Source organism: the organism of the source record quoted next (assembly GCF_019968985.1).
Source record: "MAG: Porospora cf. gigantea B chromosome Unknown PgB_NODE_183_length_30554_cov_124.19, whole genome shotgun sequence".
In the NCBI taxonomy this organism is placed as follows: Eukaryota; Apicomplexa; class Conoidasida; order Eugregarinorida; family Porosporidae; genus Porospora; species Porospora cf. gigantea B.
In genome coordinates, this window is record NW_027178751.1 from 1 (window position 1) to 16,099 (window position 16,099).

General features: G+C 53.6%; 13 protein-coding genes across 18 annotated transcripts; 8 read left to right on the plus strand and 5 right to left on the minus strand.

Moving 5' to 3' along the window:
* On the minus strand, positions 1-455 carry KVP17_000794 (uncharacterized protein; the record flags this gene model as incomplete). Of its 2 annotated transcripts, none has more annotated exons than XM_068515612.1 (1): positions 1-455. In XM_068515612.1, a coding segment is annotated over one exon (455 nt), but the record flags the coding sequence as incomplete, so codon positions are not given. The 2 variants fall into 2 exon arrangements, with proteins under 2 accessions (XP_068377556.1, XP_068377555.1); XM_068515611.1 differs by having other exon boundaries at positions 5-455.
* Positions 456-559: 104 nt separating this feature from the next.
* On the minus strand, positions 560-2,200 carry KVP17_000802 (uncharacterized protein; the record flags this gene model as incomplete). The annotated part of the gene is made up of 1 exon (XM_068515625.1): positions 560-2,200. One exon carries the CDS (start codon positions 2,198-2,200, stop codon positions 560-562), a length of 1,641 nt encoding a protein of 546 aa, XP_068377569.1.
* A 101-nt stretch (positions 2,201-2,301) lies between these two features.
* KVP17_000801 (uncharacterized protein) lies at positions 2,302-4,097 on the plus strand (the record flags this gene model as incomplete). 2 transcript variants are annotated; one of them, XM_068515624.1, is made up of 4 exons in its annotated part: positions 2,302-2,390; positions 2,419-2,536; positions 2,692-2,766; positions 2,796-4,097. In XM_068515624.1, the coding sequence occupies 4 exons, from the start codon at positions 2,302-2,304 to the stop codon at positions 4,095-4,097; spliced, it is 1,584 nt and encodes a 527-aa protein (XP_068377568.1). The 2 variants fall into 2 exon arrangements, with proteins under 2 accessions (XP_068377568.1, XP_068377567.1); XM_068515623.1 differs by lacking the exons at positions 2,302-2,390; positions 2,419-2,536 and having other exon boundaries at positions 2,737-2,766.
* Positions 4,098-4,260: 163 nt separating this feature from the next.
* KVP17_000811 (uncharacterized protein) lies at positions 4,261-5,946 on the plus strand (the record flags this gene model as incomplete). The annotated part of the gene is made up of 1 exon (XM_068515640.1): positions 4,261-5,946. One exon carries the CDS (start codon positions 4,261-4,263, stop codon positions 5,944-5,946), a length of 1,686 nt encoding a protein of 561 aa, XP_068377581.1.
* A 42-nt stretch (positions 5,947-5,988) lies between these two features.
* On the plus strand, positions 5,989-6,561 carry KVP17_000792 (uncharacterized protein; the record flags this gene model as incomplete). Its single annotated transcript, XM_068515609.1, has 1 exon — positions 5,989-6,561. One exon carries the CDS (start codon positions 5,989-5,991, stop codon positions 6,559-6,561), a length of 573 nt encoding a protein of 190 aa, XP_068377553.1.
* A 220-nt stretch (positions 6,562-6,781) lies between these two features.
* Positions 6,782-6,970, minus strand: KVP17_000809 (uncharacterized protein; the record flags this gene model as incomplete). Its single annotated transcript, XM_068515638.1, has 1 exon — positions 6,782-6,970. The coding sequence occupies one exon, from the start codon at positions 6,968-6,970 to the stop codon at positions 6,782-6,784; it is 189 nt and encodes a 62-aa protein (XP_068377579.1).
* Positions 6,971-9,253: 2,283 nt separating this feature from the next.
* Positions 9,254-9,748, plus strand: KVP17_000810 (uncharacterized protein; the record flags this gene model as incomplete). The annotated part of the gene is made up of 1 exon (XM_068515639.1): positions 9,254-9,748. One exon carries the CDS (start codon positions 9,254-9,256, stop codon positions 9,746-9,748), a length of 495 nt encoding a protein of 164 aa, XP_068377580.1.
* A 139-nt stretch (positions 9,749-9,887) lies between these two features.
* On the plus strand, positions 9,888-10,460 carry KVP17_000803 (uncharacterized protein; the record flags this gene model as incomplete). Its single annotated transcript, XM_068515626.1, has 1 exon — positions 9,888-10,460. The coding sequence occupies one exon, from the start codon at positions 9,888-9,890 to the stop codon at positions 10,458-10,460; it is 573 nt and encodes a 190-aa protein (XP_068377570.1).
* Positions 10,461-10,508: 48 nt separating this feature from the next.
* On the plus strand, positions 10,509-11,139 carry KVP17_000798 (uncharacterized protein; the record flags this gene model as incomplete). 2 transcript variants are annotated; one of them, XM_068515618.1, is made up of 2 exons in its annotated part: positions 10,509-10,566; positions 10,595-11,139. In XM_068515618.1, the coding sequence occupies 2 exons, from the start codon at positions 10,509-10,511 to the stop codon at positions 11,137-11,139; spliced, it is 603 nt and encodes a 200-aa protein (XP_068377562.1). The 2 variants fall into 2 exon arrangements, with proteins under 2 accessions (XP_068377562.1, XP_068377561.1); XM_068515617.1 differs by lacking the exon at positions 10,509-10,566 and having other exon boundaries at positions 10,669-11,139.
* Positions 11,140-11,159: 20 nt separating this feature from the next.
* KVP17_000805 (uncharacterized protein) lies at positions 11,160-11,886 on the minus strand (the record flags this gene model as incomplete). 2 transcript variants are annotated; one of them, XM_068515628.1, is made up of 3 exons in its annotated part: positions 11,160-11,435; positions 11,462-11,809; positions 11,836-11,886. In XM_068515628.1, 3 exons carry the CDS (start codon positions 11,884-11,886, stop codon positions 11,160-11,162), a joined length of 675 nt encoding a protein of 224 aa, XP_068377572.1. The 2 variants fall into 2 exon arrangements, with proteins under 2 accessions (XP_068377572.1, XP_068377573.1); XM_068515629.1 differs by lacking the exons at positions 11,462-11,809; positions 11,836-11,886.
* A 52-nt stretch (positions 11,887-11,938) lies between these two features.
* Positions 11,939-13,315, plus strand: KVP17_000793 (uncharacterized protein; the record flags this gene model as incomplete). The annotated part of the gene is made up of 1 exon (XM_068515610.1): positions 11,939-13,315. One exon carries the CDS (start codon positions 11,939-11,941, stop codon positions 13,313-13,315), a length of 1,377 nt encoding a protein of 458 aa, XP_068377554.1.
* Positions 13,316-13,397: 82 nt separating this feature from the next.
* On the plus strand, positions 13,398-14,144 carry KVP17_000808 (uncharacterized protein; the record flags this gene model as incomplete). Its single annotated transcript, XM_068515634.1, has 1 exon — positions 13,398-14,144. One exon carries the CDS (start codon positions 13,398-13,400, stop codon positions 14,142-14,144), a length of 747 nt encoding a protein of 248 aa, XP_068377578.1.
* Positions 14,145-15,253: 1,109 nt separating this feature from the next.
* On the minus strand, positions 15,254-16,060 carry KVP17_000807 (uncharacterized protein; the record flags this gene model as incomplete). Of its 2 annotated transcripts, XM_068515633.1 has the most annotated exons (3): positions 15,254-15,340; positions 15,369-15,933; positions 15,960-16,060. In XM_068515633.1, 3 exons carry the CDS (start codon positions 16,058-16,060, stop codon positions 15,254-15,256), a joined length of 753 nt encoding a protein of 250 aa, XP_068377577.1. The 2 variants fall into 2 exon arrangements, with proteins under 2 accessions (XP_068377577.1, XP_068377576.1); XM_068515632.1 differs by having other exon boundaries at positions 15,303-15,939.
* Positions 16,061-16,099: the final 39 nt, after the last annotated feature.

Consider the following 16,099-nt stretch of genomic DNA (forward strand, 5'->3'; position numbering starts at 1 on the left):
CCACCCATGCCACCCATGCCGCCCATGCCGCCCATGCCGCCCATGCCGCCCATGCCGCCCATGCCGCCCATCATCGAGGCGAAGTCCATGTCATCACCGAAGCCAGCGTCGGCGCCACCAGCCTCCTCGTCGTCTGTGTCGATCCAGCGGTTCCAGTCGACCTTCAACCAGCTACGCCTGGTCTTATCGGCAGCCAATCTAGGCCATCTCTCTTCCTCCTGCTTGACGAGCTTGAACTGCACGTGCCTGTCCACTGACTGCTTGCACTCCTCAACTTTGAGAGGCTTGAAAAGGTCGAGTTCGAACTGGAACTCATCGTCATTATGCTTGCACGAAAAGACGATCTTCGATTCCTGAAGGTCAACCTTCACGTCGGACGAGTCGACCACGTCGACACTAACGAAGAGCTCAGCCTTCGTCTGAGCCCAGAAAACCACGGGATTCTTAGGAGACATTGAGTACTTTAGAATTTGAAATTTTCGCCCGTCATGAGATCGAGTGTGGGCTCAGTCAGTGTATGAGGGGCGTATTTTGGGTTTGCGCAGAAACAAGACGACGGTCACACACTGGTGTTGTCTTCAATAACATCATCAATCTTCAGAATCATTTTAACTACTTGGGTTGCGAGCGCCAACTGGTTGGTCTTCGAGATGTATGACTCGTACACTCCAGCAGCCTTCATGTCTCCGATGCCATCATGCATGCAGTCCACACCGTAGGCGGTGTTGCGCCCTTCAAGGTGGTGCGTCTTCAGCTCAGCGACAACAGCAATGGCGTCGAGACCGGAGTTGTCTGCTAGGGCCTCGGGTAAGGAAGCCAGTGCGTTAGCGTAGGCGCGGACGGCGTAGTGCTCCACCGTTCGTGTCTCGGTCGCAGTCCGTTCCACCGCGTTGGAGCACGCGATCTCAGAGGCTCCTCCACCAGGGACGATACGCCGATCAGTGACCAAATTGCGCACGGCGCAGAGAGCGTCGTGTACCGATCGCTTCGCTTCTGCACAGACAGCACGCGTACCCCCACGTAGCACCAACGACACCGCTTTCGTCTCCGGGCAACCGTCAATGATGACGACGGTGTCGCCTTCAGTACCGGATGTGACCTCGCGGACACGGCCAGCGTGTCCCAGCTTCTCAGAAGTCAGCTCCTCGAATCGGGGGACGATTCGGGCACCGGTGGCCAAGGCCAGCAGCTCGATCTCGACGCCTCCAACCCATCTCACAGCGCAGATGCCGTGATGGAACAGGAGGTGAGTCATCTCGTCGTCAAATCCCCATTGGCACATGACCACGTTGGCTCCAGAGGCCTTGATCCTCTGAACCATATCTGCGAAGTAGTCGGACTCTGCCTGCTGCAGGGCTTTGTAATCCTCTGCAGAGCGCAGGTTGACCTTGTGCTTGGTCTTGGGCTTGGGTGGTTCGAACGCGCAGGTGAGAATGGCGATCTTAGCGTCGATGACTTCCTTCTTCATCTGATTATGGGCGAAATCCTTGTCAAGCACAATGCCGTGGACTAACTCGGACTCGTCCAAGCGGCCTCCAGCCTTAGATTCCACCTTGATAAGCTCGAAGTCCACGTCACGCCTGTCCAGATCAGCAACAGCCAGCACAGCGTCGACACACATGCGGGCCAGTTCCGACTTCTGGGAATGCACCACCTTAGATCCCAAAGAGGTCTCAGCGGCCTTCAGCAACGCCTCATTGCTGTTGGCCTCGATATCAATCTCCACGGCGAGAGCGGGCAACGCGTCCAGGGCGGCCTTACAGGCAACGTCGTAACCGTCGATCACCTTCAGCGGGTGCAACCCCTTGTCGAGCAACTGCTGCGCCTCCCTCAAGAGCGCGCCAGCGAAGATAACTACACCAGTAGTTCCGTCTCCGATCTCGTTATCCTGGCTCTGGGACAGGTCGACAAGTAGCTTGGCACACGGATGACCAACGTCCATCTTCTCAAGTATCGTCGCGCCGTCGTTGGTGATGGTGAGCTCGCCGTCCGGGCCTACGATGATCTTGTCCATGCCCTTGGGGCCGAATGAAGTCCGGAGTGGGTCAGCTACCTGACGGGCCGCTTGGATGTTCGCCTTGTGAGCATCTAGGCCGCTCAGACGCTTGCGCTCCTGCTGGTCGCGAAGCAGGATAAACGGTTGTCCGTTATCATCCAGAGCGATTTGCATGCCCTGAGGTAACCCTTGCATGCCCTGCATCGAAATTTGCAATTAAGACGCCTTTCAAACAGAATGCAAAGGGGGTGGGCGGCGCGGAGCACTCCAAACCATGAGCAGAGGTGCATAGTCACGTAGTAGAAATGCAAATTATGTCGTTGTGCGAGCGAGTTGAGAATAAGCTGCAGGAAGAGTTCAGCCCTTCACATATGGTCCTGCGGGACAACTCCAAGTGGGACTGCAAGGGGTTCAGTACTCAGTCCGGGTTGCGGCGCAATGTTCGCTCTCGAGATTGTGAGCGGCAAGTTCGAGGGTCAAAGACTTTTGAGCAGACAGCGCATGGTGAACAAGTGTCTAGCTCCTGAGCTGGCAAGCGAGGTGAGGGCGCGGGAGTGGCTCATCCAGATTCACGGCTTCACCATGACGTGCAAGGCCCCTTCTGAAGTCTAACATTTGAATGAATCCGTGTTCGCAACGTTCCACCACACTCAGTGTTTTTCCGATGATAAATAATACTGACGTGTTCTAAGCAGGCAAATCTGGAGCACATTTCGCAATTGGCACTCTGCACCTTCGAAATGTCGCAGAAACGCTTTTCTAAGCCACAGGTAAGCCATTGGGTTCGGCATCAATACAGCCCGTCGGACCCGGTCTCGAAGAAATTGAGAGGATCGATGTCGAGCCCATTAGGCGCACAGTCGATATTGAGGTGTACCGGACGGAAATCAACGAGAAGGTCATCGAAGTCTCGCATCGACAGTTGGTAGAACGCATTGAAGAGGTTCCAAGCCCCATCAAGGTGGAGAAGGAGGTTCCTATGCCGAAAGTGAACGTTGTGGAGCGCGTGATCCAAATTCCGAAGGAAGTCCAGGAGGAAGTCATCATTGAGGTGCCCGAGGTACAAGTTGTGGAAAAGATCGTAGAGATTCCGCAGTGGATCTCTCAGGAGAAGGTGGTTGAGAAGCCAGTTGTAATCATCCAAGAACGAATCATACCGATTCCGAAGCGTCGAGTGGAGGAGCGCATTGTGGAAGTGCCTCGTGAGGAGTATGAGCGCATGATTCCACAAGGCCACTGGCAGCAGCCTCAGCAGCCAGCGCCGCTGTCGGGGAGCTCGCCCGAAACCGCCTTCAGCAAGGGCGCTTCTGGCGGTACTCCAGGATCTCGGGGACCTCCAGGGTCTCGTGGCTCTCGTGGAACTCCCGCATCTCGTGGTACTCCGGGCTCTCGGCGAGGCCCTGGCGCACCTCCTCCTAGTTCGGCTGGCCGGACTGGCAGTGGTGGTACTCGAGGAGGGCCGTCACCACACACTGAACACGGTGGCGAAGTGGATGAAGGCGAATTTCCCTCGGAAATCGCAGGCGGGATTTCGGGGTCTTCCTTCGGAAGATCCGAGACGAGTTACGTGATCGACATGGACGAGCACGGACAGCCTGTATACCGCGAGGCCGTATCGGACGCCAAGCCGCAGTACAAACATGTCCCCAAGCCAGTCGAGATCCCTGTGACGCACTACACAGCGGCGCCGATTGAGCGATTGATTCATCGAAACGTCCCTGTCCCTGTGGAGGTACATGTCGTGCAGGAATTCATCTGCCCTCAGCTCATCCCCATCTACAAGGAGGTGCCCATGGTCATACCCATCGAAGCGGCCATCGAGCAGCCCGTGCCCGCTGATGCGGTGTTTAACACACAGGTGCTGGAAGCATACCTGGAGCGTCAAGAACACGGCGGACCAAAGAAGGGGTTCTTCGGCTTCGGAAAGCCCAAGGCACGCAAGCTGACTACTGCGGAGAAGCGCCTCCTCGGCGTTGATGGCATGCCTGTAGCCGCCATGAACCGCTACGACACTCGTAACATCTACGACGCCGGGCGCGGCCACGTGCTGGAAGGCATACTGCCCCGCGTGTCCAATCTCGCAGTGGAGTCCGAGTTGTAAAACATAAGTGAATGTCAAAAACTATTCCTATGCACCAACAGCGGACCAGCCAGCTAAGAGGCTGCGACATGCCCAACGTTAAAGCGTCACCAGTCCGACGCAGACACTCAGACGGCATGAGACCTGCGTTTCGAAATCAGAAACCTCAATTCTGCATTTCAGTATGAACGATTCCCAAGAACCCACTCCAGTCACTGACAAGCCAGCCCAGGAAACCAAGTCTTCAGTCTGGGTTCCTCCTTTCAGACGCGGCGTCAAATCCGGCAGGGATTTGAAGGAGCCGTCCGCCAACCTCACCGGTCGCACCTGGCACAACCGTGATGGCCGTAGCTCACGAGGGCGCTATGGCGTGCATGAGCCGCATGTGGAATTTGGCGCAGCGGATGTAGGGTTGAATTTCGATTCCTACGATGACATTCCCGTTAGTATGACAGGAGACGACGCCGAAAGTATCGAACCCGTATCATCATTCTTTGGTTCCGTATCTTCGTTGCCGCCTCAGTTGTTGGAGAACATTGGAAGGATGAAGTACTCCAAGCCGACCCCTGTTCAGAAGTACGCCATTCCGTCAGTGTTAGCTAAACGCAACTTGATGGCATGTGCCCAGACAGGAAGTGGTAAGACTGCTGCTTTCCTCTGGCCCATAATCACACTCATGGTTAAATCCGGCCCTCCCCCCACACTGGACTCTTTCCAACCTGCACCTGTTGCTCTGATACTTTCCCCTATTCGGGAGTTGGCCAAGCAAATTCTAACCGAGGCACAGAAGTTCGCATATCACACGGGCATAAAGTGCTGCGTCGTGAACGGGGGTGCCGATATAGGCCAGCAGCAGCGAATAATGGAAGCAGGATGCGACATCCTGGTCGCGACTCCTGGCCGTCTCATCGGCCTTCTCCACGGCCGTAAAATCCGACTGCAAAGCTGCCGATATCTTGTCCTTGATGAGGCGGATCGCATGCTTGATATGGGTTTCACTCCCCAGATCAAGGAAATCGTGCGTCACGCGGACATGTGCAAGGACCGCCAAACCGTCATGTTCTCGGCTACATTTCCCACTGAGATCCAGGAGCTGGCGAAGAACTTTATGAATAACTACCTGTTCCTCACTGTAGGAAGAATCGGCAGCACCTCAGAGTTCATTAAGCAGCACCTGATTCAAACCCGGCTCGAAGACGACAAGCCACGAAAACTGCTGGAGTTGATCGCCGCTACGACAACCGGCGGACTCATGCTAATCTTCGTGGAAACCAAACGAAAGGCGGCTATGATTGAGAAATTCCTTCTGGGAAAGCAAATCCGTGCTGTTAGCATCCACGGTGACAAGAACCAACGCGAGCGTGAGGCTGCACTCGAGTACTTCCGGAATGGCGCCTACCCTGTGATGGTTGCTACAGATGTTGCCGCTCGAGGGCTGGACATTTCCAATGTGAACCACGTGGTGAACTGCGACCTACCCAATAACATTGAGGACTACGTACACCGTATTGGCAGGACAGGGCGTGCCGGAAAGGAAGGTCTGGCAAGCTCATTCGTGAGCATGCACAACAAACCCATTCTACGGGACCTACTGACAATCCTTCACGAGAGCCACCAGCAGGTGCCTTCATGGTTCATGGAGATGGTGAAGGATTGCACTTCCGCCCGTGGCGGTGGTCGGCCCATGCGAGGCGCCGCAGGCCGCGGCAGTAGTAGTCGCCATACTTTTTTCGGGGCTCGAGACGTGCGACAAGGACGGAGCGACTTCAATAACAATTCCTCCACAGGAGCTGGCTTTTCTAGACGACCTGTGGCGCCTTCCTACCAAACTAAGGGGCGTGGTGCCGACGATGACAGCGATGGTTGGTGATTTCGTATGATCTCTGAATTGGGAAAAAGAAAAAATGAACTGATGGTTGCTGCACCTCTTATATTGAGCAAAATGGGAGTTGAACCTGTTGTGAGACTACAGACGTGGTGGCGCTCCATCCGCTGCGTCGACGAGCGGGTGAAACGTCAGATGGTGCAATACGTGTCGACCTGCAGACGCCAAGCTGCCGCCCGCATTCAATCATGGTGGCGAGGTCTGCGCTGGCGTCGGCTGCTTCTGCATTCCTTGAAGGGCTATTTTCTGGTAGCGTTACCAGTGTGCGAACATATGAAACGAGCACTCACGGCTGAGACGTTCAACGAGTATAGAGCAACCTTGGGGGGCTCCGCTGCCAGCAAGCACAACGCTGCCGTTGTACGGTCACTCCTACCATCGTGTTCCGCATGCAAGAAATTCAGAGCGCGGAGCTGCAGACTAACGGTTTACCGAGATGACCAGACTTCCGTCTCCGAGGAAATGGGTTACTGCGACTGGCTTGGTGCGTTCACTGCGTGGTTGCCCAGCGCCCCGTCTCGGTTCTCCTTTGAGGTGGCTGGAGAGTTTCAGTCGGCAGGATTATTCAGAGAAGAGGGCTTTGTGAATATTTTGGAATGATGTGGGTGGGTTACAGCCATTTTTGACAGCTCCTTTTTTTACGACGTTTTGAGAGGTCCTGCTAAGATTCTCGTCAGATGTCATTCGACGAATCTTTCAATGACTGCGTTTGGGGTTAGGTAGCGGAATTACTCAAATAAGAAAGTAATAACAAAACATGTCCAAGAAACAAAACAAAAAAGTGTATTCACGGTCTTCTGTCTCACACTTGGCATCTCCTTCAGAAACAGAAAGGATCCCAGTGAGACAGAAGAGGTACAACAGTAGGGCCTTCCGACTCTAAACTGCGAAGGGCTTGCTTCGTGAGCTCCATCTTCATAAGTTCGAGTTGTTCGGAGACGCAGTTGTGGGGGGTTTCTCCCAAATTGGGCCTTGGCACCAACGTGTCGAAGGCATCAGGCGTCCGCATGCGAGAGTAATGCGTCAACTCACTTCTTGCGCACGGTGTAAAACCTTTTCTTGACTCAATAACGCCAAATCGGTTCTCAATGCAGTTGTCAAAGTCCGAGCTAAGAGACCGCCGCGTCGCAATCCTTTGGCGGGACGCGTGTCGATCCGACCCCATTTGAAGAGGTCTAAACGAAAAATATGACCGCGTCGCCGGTTCATCCATGGAATTGCGAAGGAAGTCCTCGGACTCATTGGAATGCCCACATCCAACAAACTTGGATGCAATAATGGCGTCGGCCAATGAAATTCTATCATTCGAGGAGAAGCTCATACTGAGGGAAGAGCTATCATCCCCTACATGGCGAGTGGCGGTATCAGTTGTATCACAGCGCTTCACCCGTTCCCATAGAGATCCATTCAGACCATTTGGGGAACGTCGAAGTTCATCTTCGCCATGAGCGAATCTACAGCGTGACCCATACTTGCAAGCCGGGCCATCACCACTCTGGTGGTTGGTGTGGAAATAACAGAGGATCGTCTTGTAGTTTTCTAGTCTTTCGGTCGGAGTGGTATTCAGTTCCTCTTCAGCGTGTGCGTAATTACAGTCAGGGCGTGTACACACTCTGCCATTGACCACATCAGGGCAGAGTTTCGTCTTGACTAAATGTGGTCGATCGCGAATTTCGTGGGACCCGTGCGCGTAGGAGCACTTTGGACCACGCGAGCAACTATTTCCACTCGCCATTTGCGGACAGAGCTTCGTCTTCACGAAGCGACCCTTCATTTTGAATATAAGGTGTATTTGTTCTTATGCGCTGTGGGGCACAAAGCCTAAATTGTCGCGTTGGAGAATTCTTGCGTCGCGTTGGAGAATTCTTGTGTGAGGCTCGCGTTGGGTGAAGTGACCACGAAGCTCTTATCACAGGGAAAATACGGCACGAATCTTGGATCATGTGAATTAACAGTACCAAAAATACGAAAAATACGAAATGTCAGAAAAGACCACCACTCCAAAGGGGGAATAGTGGTACTTCTGGCGAAGAGCTGAACGCGCTCGCCAAAATCTGTTTGGCAAGATTCATCTTCAGCAGTTGGAGTTCTTCTGAAACATCCAGAATAGCTCGGGAGGGCGTACCAAAATGCGGGCTCGAGCTGATGTCGAACAAACTAGGCGTAAAACCGTTACCTGGCTCAATAATACCAAGGCGGTTCTCCAAGCGTTTGTCGAAGTCGGAGGCGTAATATCGGTCTCGGTTGTTTGAGCAGTTGCAACTGCGCATAACGGGTGTGTGGAAGGGTCTGGAGGAAGGCTCATCGTAATGTCCGCAACGGACTCGGTTGTTCGGGCAGTCCGAATTGCGTAGAACGGAACGTGTAGATAACGGCTCATCGAACTGCCCGCATCCAACGAACTTGGCTGCAAAAATAGCGTCGGCCAATGAGATTCTATCATTCGACGAGAAGCTCATACTGGAGGAAGAGCTGCCATCCTCTGCACGGCGAGTGGCGGTATCAGGGGTGTCACAACGCTTCACCCGTTCCCATAGAGATCCATTCAGACCATTTGGGGAACGTCGAAGTTCATCTTCGCCATGAGCGAACCTACAGCGTGACCCATACTTGCAAGCCGGGCCATCACCACTCTGGTGGTTGGTGTGGAAAAAACAGAGGATCGTCTTGTAGTTTTCTAGTCTTTCGGTCGAAGTGGTATTCAGTTCCTCTTCAGCGTGTGCGTAATTACAGTCAGGGCGTGTACACACTCTGCCATTGACCACATCAGGGCAGAGTTTCGTCTTGACTAAATGTGGCCGGTCGCGAATTTCGTGGGACCCGTGCGCATAGGAGCACTTTGAGTGCATGCAGCGACCTCCATTAACGATGTGCGGACAGAGCCTCGTTTTTACGAAGCGACCCTTCATTTTGCAATATACGACGCATTTTGTGTTATCTATTGTGGGGTTACACTTTCCCCTCGTACATGCACCATACGCGCTTTTCTGAACCAAACCAGTAGCATCTTCACCACTGCCCAAAAATCTGATATGATTGGAACCTTAGACGAAGGTTCGCACATCTCTGGCTTCGTACCCTTAGGTTCGCACATCTCTGGGGTTCGGACTCTTAGGCATAGGTTCACGCATCTGTTGGGTTCGTAGACTATCGTAGGTTTGTATTTCCCTGGGATACAATTAGATTCGCTTTGTCTCTTGGGTTCGTTGTCTAAATCCCGTTTCGAAGATTCTTGTTCTTTCCGAATCTGCACTTCAATATCCTGCCAGCAGGATTCCTTTTTTTGATTTCAATGAAAGTTTCGCCACCCAATAGAACGAAGCCGCTAGCCGCGCTATCGCTGGCCTGCCTCTCACCTGGAGGCATCATATCAGACATGTACAGCGGATCTCCGGAGGAGTGGCTAGCTCGTTCGACTGACTGTGGGAGCCCTGCCTATTTCGGCAGCGATACGATGCCTGATGCAAGACGGTCCCCGACACCTCTAGCGAGCGTCATTCCTCGAACCTCTGACAATTTGGTCACTGCAGACACGTATTCCCGCTACGCTGCGACGTCTCCGGATTCCTTCCACAGGGGTTCGACTGGCGATCGCTCTTCTCCAAACGCCCAAGATGCACTCGACAGACAAGACTGGACAAGAACTGCTCCCCAGGCCAAAACGAGACGGCTGCAGGCAACGCCGGTAACCAACTACAGCGGACGACCTCCAAACAAGTTTCAGGCACACGGAGGCCCGTCCTTCGTGAAGCCTGCGGCCTCTGGAGCGCCGCGCTACAACGTGTGAATATTTTGTACATGCATCAATGACGTACACTGTACTGGGTCAGCCTGGCACCAGGCACCAGTCAGAACACGTAAGCGAGTCGAGGACTGGAATTCTGAGGTCTTGGGGGCATATACAGCACCATAAAATAAATAAACTCATGAAATTGTTGAAAGAAGATGGTTCCGTCCGAATTGGCTTGTTAGGCCCCCTGGTGGCGTCGTTGAGACGGCTGGAGTGGGCCAGATCAACGGACTCCACATCCCCAACCTGGTACGATTTCCAACGCGGCTCCCAAGAGGAGGAACCGCTGTGCAATTTTACCGCTACCGCCTACTACCGAGAGCCCTCCCCGGTTCCCTTTGAGTTCCGTGAGTACGTGCCGACAACCGAAAGCACTATCGTGAGTCCAACCACATACCACCGCATCGCCAACGAGGAGGTGGATATGGATTTCGTCATCCAATCGCCACCCCCGGCCAGACGCCAAACGGTAAGCGCTGGATACCGAGTGTCTGGAGCGCGGCCGCCCCCTCTGGATACTCTGTGCAACGCCGCGCCACCGCGCCCTCTCGCTGGTCCGCAGCAACCGATCCGGTACAACGGGCCGTCGCCACCGCCAGCACCGTCACTGCCGATAGCCCCACCACCGGCAGCCCCACCACTACCGACAGCCCCGCGGCAGCAGAGTTACCGTTGGGTCAAGCCATCTTCGAGGGCTCCTCAGGTCTAACATACATGCATCAATGAATTGTCTCGAAATTATCCCTCATTTGCCGTTATGGGGATGGAAACAGCTTGGAGTCGCCTCTCCACCGGCACGTCTTACTTCAGTACTAGTGAGTTGCGGACCACAGACAGATTCAGTTCTCTTCGTGCTGGGGAGTTTCAACTGGCTTACCGCGAATATTAACCCAGCAGAGTTTACGGGCTCAGCCCGCATGCATTCCATTTTGAATGTCAGGTTAGACAGGCGCCCATTTGCGTCTGAATCGTCGAACGCGCTCTACGAGATTAACTACGACTTCTCGCAGGCGTGGGACTGGAACACGCACGTGATGTTCACTTATGTCGTCGCGAGCTACGAGTCGCCAGAGATGACAAACTCGGTTATGATATATGACCGCATTCACCAGTCACCGACGGAAAAGGGGGAACATGCGGGAGACGGACTGTTCGACAACCTCGTCGTCAACAAGTACAGCCTGCGGCACCAGGGCCCCTCAGGCTTGAAAGGCGCGACGGTGACGCTGAAGCTCTGCGCCAACAAGATCCCGCTGTTTGGCATTCAGAGCACAAGCTGCGTGGCCGCTGATGGTTACAGCTTGCCTAACACCTATATCGAGGCCTACGAGGGAGGACTGCCTGCCGAACTAGCACATGAGATTCGTCGCGAGAAACCAGGAAAGTGATTGCGATGCTGAACATTAACTCACGTCGCGCGGGGCAAACACGCCTGTCCAAAAGGACCGCACAGCACAGACCAGACTACGCAGCCGACGACAGCCGCGACTGCCGCCAGAAGGCGCTTGCGACGGTACCATGACACATGTTGGCGCAGCTTGACAGTAGTGTGACGAAAACTGACCGCCGAGTCCTGCAAAGCGGAGCTGCGCTGAAGCAGCAGGTCAAGGCGCTCACCGCGATCTACGACGGAGTCGATGTTCTGCTGGACCAGCGACGTTACGTTCTCCAAGTCGGTCTCCATCTGTGTGTTACCCGCCACAGCCTCACGTTGCGAACACGACTCTCTACTGACAGTCGGAGGTTCCCGTTGTACCGCGACACTAGAGCGTAGAGTCGGCGAGTCAAGTCATGTCTGTCCTCGTTCGAGACTTTTAGGACTTCACGCACGAATTCGGCGGTGCGTTCCTCGTCCAGCTGCGTGGTCACCGCCACTACGGTGTTCATCGCGAGACCTGTCCCCTTGGAGCCAGCGGTTAACGTACGACCAGCTTTTGCATAGGAGGTCACTTCCTCGGAGTCCCCAAGTTTGGGAAGCAGGGAATAGCAGGCAGCAATAAGGGGCTGCAACTCTGTCTCGCTGTGCTCTGACCTGAGAGGCAAAAACTCCGCCGCAGGCTATGATGCGGTCACCCGTATCTCACCTGCTTATTACACACCACAAGAGCGTAAATTATCCTAGCGTGGTCGTCCATAGCCTGTGACTAATTACCACTTGGTGAACATTCGCAGCCTTAAAGTTCAAATATGTCGGAGCGAGGAGACGATTTAACTCGGGACACGCCGGCGGTACGGGACTGCTCGACGGAGGCCGCTGCATCGATCGCAGTGGCCCAGAAGGCACTAACGAGGGTCATGAAACCAGCTGAGTTCGAGGAGAGTATGGCCGATCTCTTCCTCTGCGAAAAGACAGCTAGACAAGCATGCGATGCTAAATCGACAGCCCTGCTGTGTGCTAAGATACTGTTCTTTGCTCGCCAGTACACAGAGGACGTGGATTACTGCTTGGACTTGCTCAATTCGCTCGCAAAGAAGCGTGGCCAGCTGAAGGCCGCGGTGGTGTCGATGGTGCAGACCTGCGAAGAATGGAGCGTGGAGACCCAAGAGGACAGCCCCTTGTGGTTTCGTATACGCCTACAATTGACGGAGCTCTCCGAGGGCAAAATCTACCTGGAAGTGCTCCGTGCTCGGCTGCTCCTCTCCTTGGCGGAGTCCAAGATGCGCAGCAACGACTTACCTAGTGCCTGCCAGCTCCTGCAAGACTTGCCGGTAGAAACTTTCAACGGTATGGAGGCCAAGGAACAGGCGGAATTCGTGCTGGAGCAGCTAAGGCTTGTGATGCTCAACCAAGATTGGATAAGAGCACAGATAGTCTCTCGTAAAATAAGTCCCAAGCTCCTTGACACCGAGGAGATGCAAGACATCAAACTGAGGTTCAACAAGATGATGGTTGAGTTCTACCTGCACGAGAAGTCCTACTGGGAGGCTAGTCAGTGCTACCTTAAGCTGTTGGAGATCGAGAGCGTCACCGCTGCACCAGAGGAGTTGCACAGTGTTTTGGAGGAGCTGGTGGTCTTCCTCGCGTTGTGCGACAAGAATGATGCCCAGCTGAAGGTGCTGTCGGATCTGAAAACCACGTACAAGAAGTCCCTCCAGCGATTACCCCACGTGCGAAGCCTGCTGGATGACATCCTGGAGGACAACGTCATCGCCTGGCCTCTCTCCGAACGACTGCTATCTCTAGCAGTCTTGTCGGAGGAGGCTAAAGTGGAGAGTCGACAGCACGCGTTGCGCAGACGTGTGGTGCAGCATAACATCTTCGTCTTCAGCAAATTCTACACGAAGGTTACTCTGACTCGAATATCTGACGTCATCAACATTCCTAAGCTGGAGGTCGAGCAGGAAGTGTGTGAACTGGTCAGCAGTGACGCGCTGCGAGCGAAGATCGACCGTCCCACTGATGAGCTTCGCTTTCTGGACCCTACCAACCAACTAGATTTGTGGGGCGCCTCCATTACGAAGGCCGTTGGACTAGTGGACGAGATTTGCCATTTGATCGAGAAGGAAAAGGTCATACATACAGCAAATTTGAAGCGGAAGCAGTTGTTAGCACGTGTCATGTAATGGAATGACGGAATACTTAGTAACATTCATACACGCTTGTGGGGAAGGCTACAAGTGGATATCCTATCATCGCCATTATCCAATGGGGGTATTAGTACGCGTTGAAAGACCTGGAATTCCGACATGTCCCATTCGGGTACAGTTGAAGGACAACCGTCTCCGAGTCCCGTTGGTTGTTCAGCAGATCTTAGAATGTCAACCAAAGAGTATTCGCTTGATCAAGAAGAAAGGAGAACTGGTGATTTCTGTTGGCACTATTCCTCGAGTGCCAAGAATAGTCGTTAAAGCTGCACGTATGTGGTTGAACCCAGCTCACCGGCGGCCTAATGAACTCACGTCACAGGCGGTGTGTAGTTTTTTCACCGCGTTACAGGATGCCCAACGTGTCTCCTCCATTTCCCCATTCGTACAGGCGGCCGAGGCGTTCTACGTTTTCATGACCAGCCTGCTTACGACTTTGTACGACGTGCAAGACGAGTTGGTCACTTTTGGCACCTGCGGCTTGGCAGCCTTCGTCGCTCGCACCAGAAGGCTTGACGTGGACGTGGACGACTACATGCGTTACAGAGGTGAGCGACTAGAGTCGCTGCACTCGACTCTGACAGCAGTTCTGGCCGGAAGGGGCATTCAAACTGTTTTCGAGGACTGTTTCGAATCTGAAGCACCGGAACTCACCAGAGCGCGGTTTTGGATGTGGGCCGCTCATGCCGGTGAATTCTGTGCCTTATCAGATCAGGTATTCACAAGGACGGCACAACAGCTGTCTCGATTTATGGCGCCACAACGATGTTGGGCACAAGACGGAGACGACACAAGTCTTGAACTGTAGGACAGGGGTTTCTTTTTGGTTTTTATTTCTCCGCTCGACTCCCTTTATTTCTTCAAAACAACAATGTTTTGACAAATAATTATGAGGTTAGACCTGGCTTTCCCCCTGTTGGGACACTGGCCACAGCGCCTCACAGAGTGCAGCCCCACTCAGAGCGCAATGAGATTGTCCGTAACGGGCAATTAGCGTTGCCAAATGTGAACTTAACTGGGTAAATCTTCGATGTCTGTCTTTTAACGTTTCAACTGTGGCCTCTTTAACGTTTCAACTGTGGCCTACTCTCTGCTTGTCGATTTTGGTCATGTTGGCCTGATCTTCTGCATCTGAGCGTCGATTCTCCATTCTACACCTGAGCGTTACGTATTCTGGTTGTCTAGAGGTTGGAATCCAGGATTTCCAGATGAATTCGGTCGAATTCGTTGTCGATGACGCAAGTACCCTTCAGCTCCTGAGGGCCTCAGGGATACTGACGAAGGATTTGACGCTGGAGCTGACGACGGAGTAGGCGACGGGCTTGAAACTCACAGCTATTACGACGCCTCCTTGGTTTGCCGAGTCGAAGTATGGGATGGCCTGTCTGAGATCAGGGCGTCTGAAGCAACAGTGATCGTAGCTTCCTCTCCGACATCTGAACTAAGCCGCATGCTGCAAACGGAGCCTCAGGTACTGCTGGGTCGCACTGCGGGGCCCCGGCTTGCGCTTGCGCTCGGATTTGCCCTGGAGTCGAGCTACGTGGAGTGTGTGACAGTGGCTCAGTGCAGTGACTGCTCCGGCTGGTGCTTGGGGAAGTGCCAATCTACAGCCTCGAGTCTACTCCACGACGTACAAGGCCTAGCTTTGGTGGGGGATTTCTCTTGACACCACAGATACCGGCCCGCCTACAGAATCACCTCTGGCCCCACAGAACCGACAAGTCGTCCCCTCGCTCTCGCCGAGACGACCTCGAAGATTTCGCTTCCAAGTTTGACCACATACTAAGTTAGGACGGGGCTCTGTTCACACCAGATCTTGTGAAAGACTCCACCACAATGCTGCCAGACGGCCAGCGTCGAGAACGAGCGGAGCAGATCTCGCTGATGATGGCTGGGTTACTGGGACATGACCTGTGATCACTGAAGATACGTCCACCTGTTCGCAGGATAGATGTGTCGGTTCTTCTCAAACCAACTCCGACTTACAATGCGAAGCAAGGGCCCCTGCGTGGCCACGAATTCCGCGCCTCACCTTATCTCTAATCCCATCTTCGTTCTCTTCAAACACGAATAATTGTTGACCGCTACGACCAACTTGCTTACGTAGAGCCATATCATGGAAGGTGTAGTTGTTGGGTAGTACCATGTCGTCTTTCACCAGCATGCAACCGGGATGCTTTTCGAGAAACATGGTCACCGTAGCACCCTTCCTGACATTCTGAAAGTCTTTCTTGCCACTACCATCGTAGTACATATAGTCGATCCGGACTACAGCCTCTCGACTTTTCTCCTGCTCAACGGCGTAAAGCTTGATAAGTGCTAGCTTACGAGTTTCCAATTCCGATTCTCTTTGCGAATCGTAAAGGAAACTCGTGTCAACTGTGGGGTCCTTCGCTACCTTTGGAGTTGGCGACGGCTCCATTGGTTCGGCCTCCTCGTCTTCATCGTCTTCCTCAAACGACAACAGCGACAGCTTCTTTAATGTCTTCGCCTCCTTCTTCCCGCTAATCTTGGGCTTCTCAAGCAAATCCTTGAGCTCCTTCTTCTTCTGAGCGTACTCCTCTCGGGTCACTAGTCCGACAGTTTCCTTGGTGAATCTGTGTCTGGCGTCTCTCGCTCTCACATCGACTCCAGCTCAGCTGAGAAGGATTTCTGGTAGGTCTGGTCTATTTTCCGCACCTTTCGTCGACGCTCTGGCATGTGAAGGTCATCGTCTTCGGGCATTTCAATAATTTCGCCGTGGAGTTATGGAGTTCTTTGGTG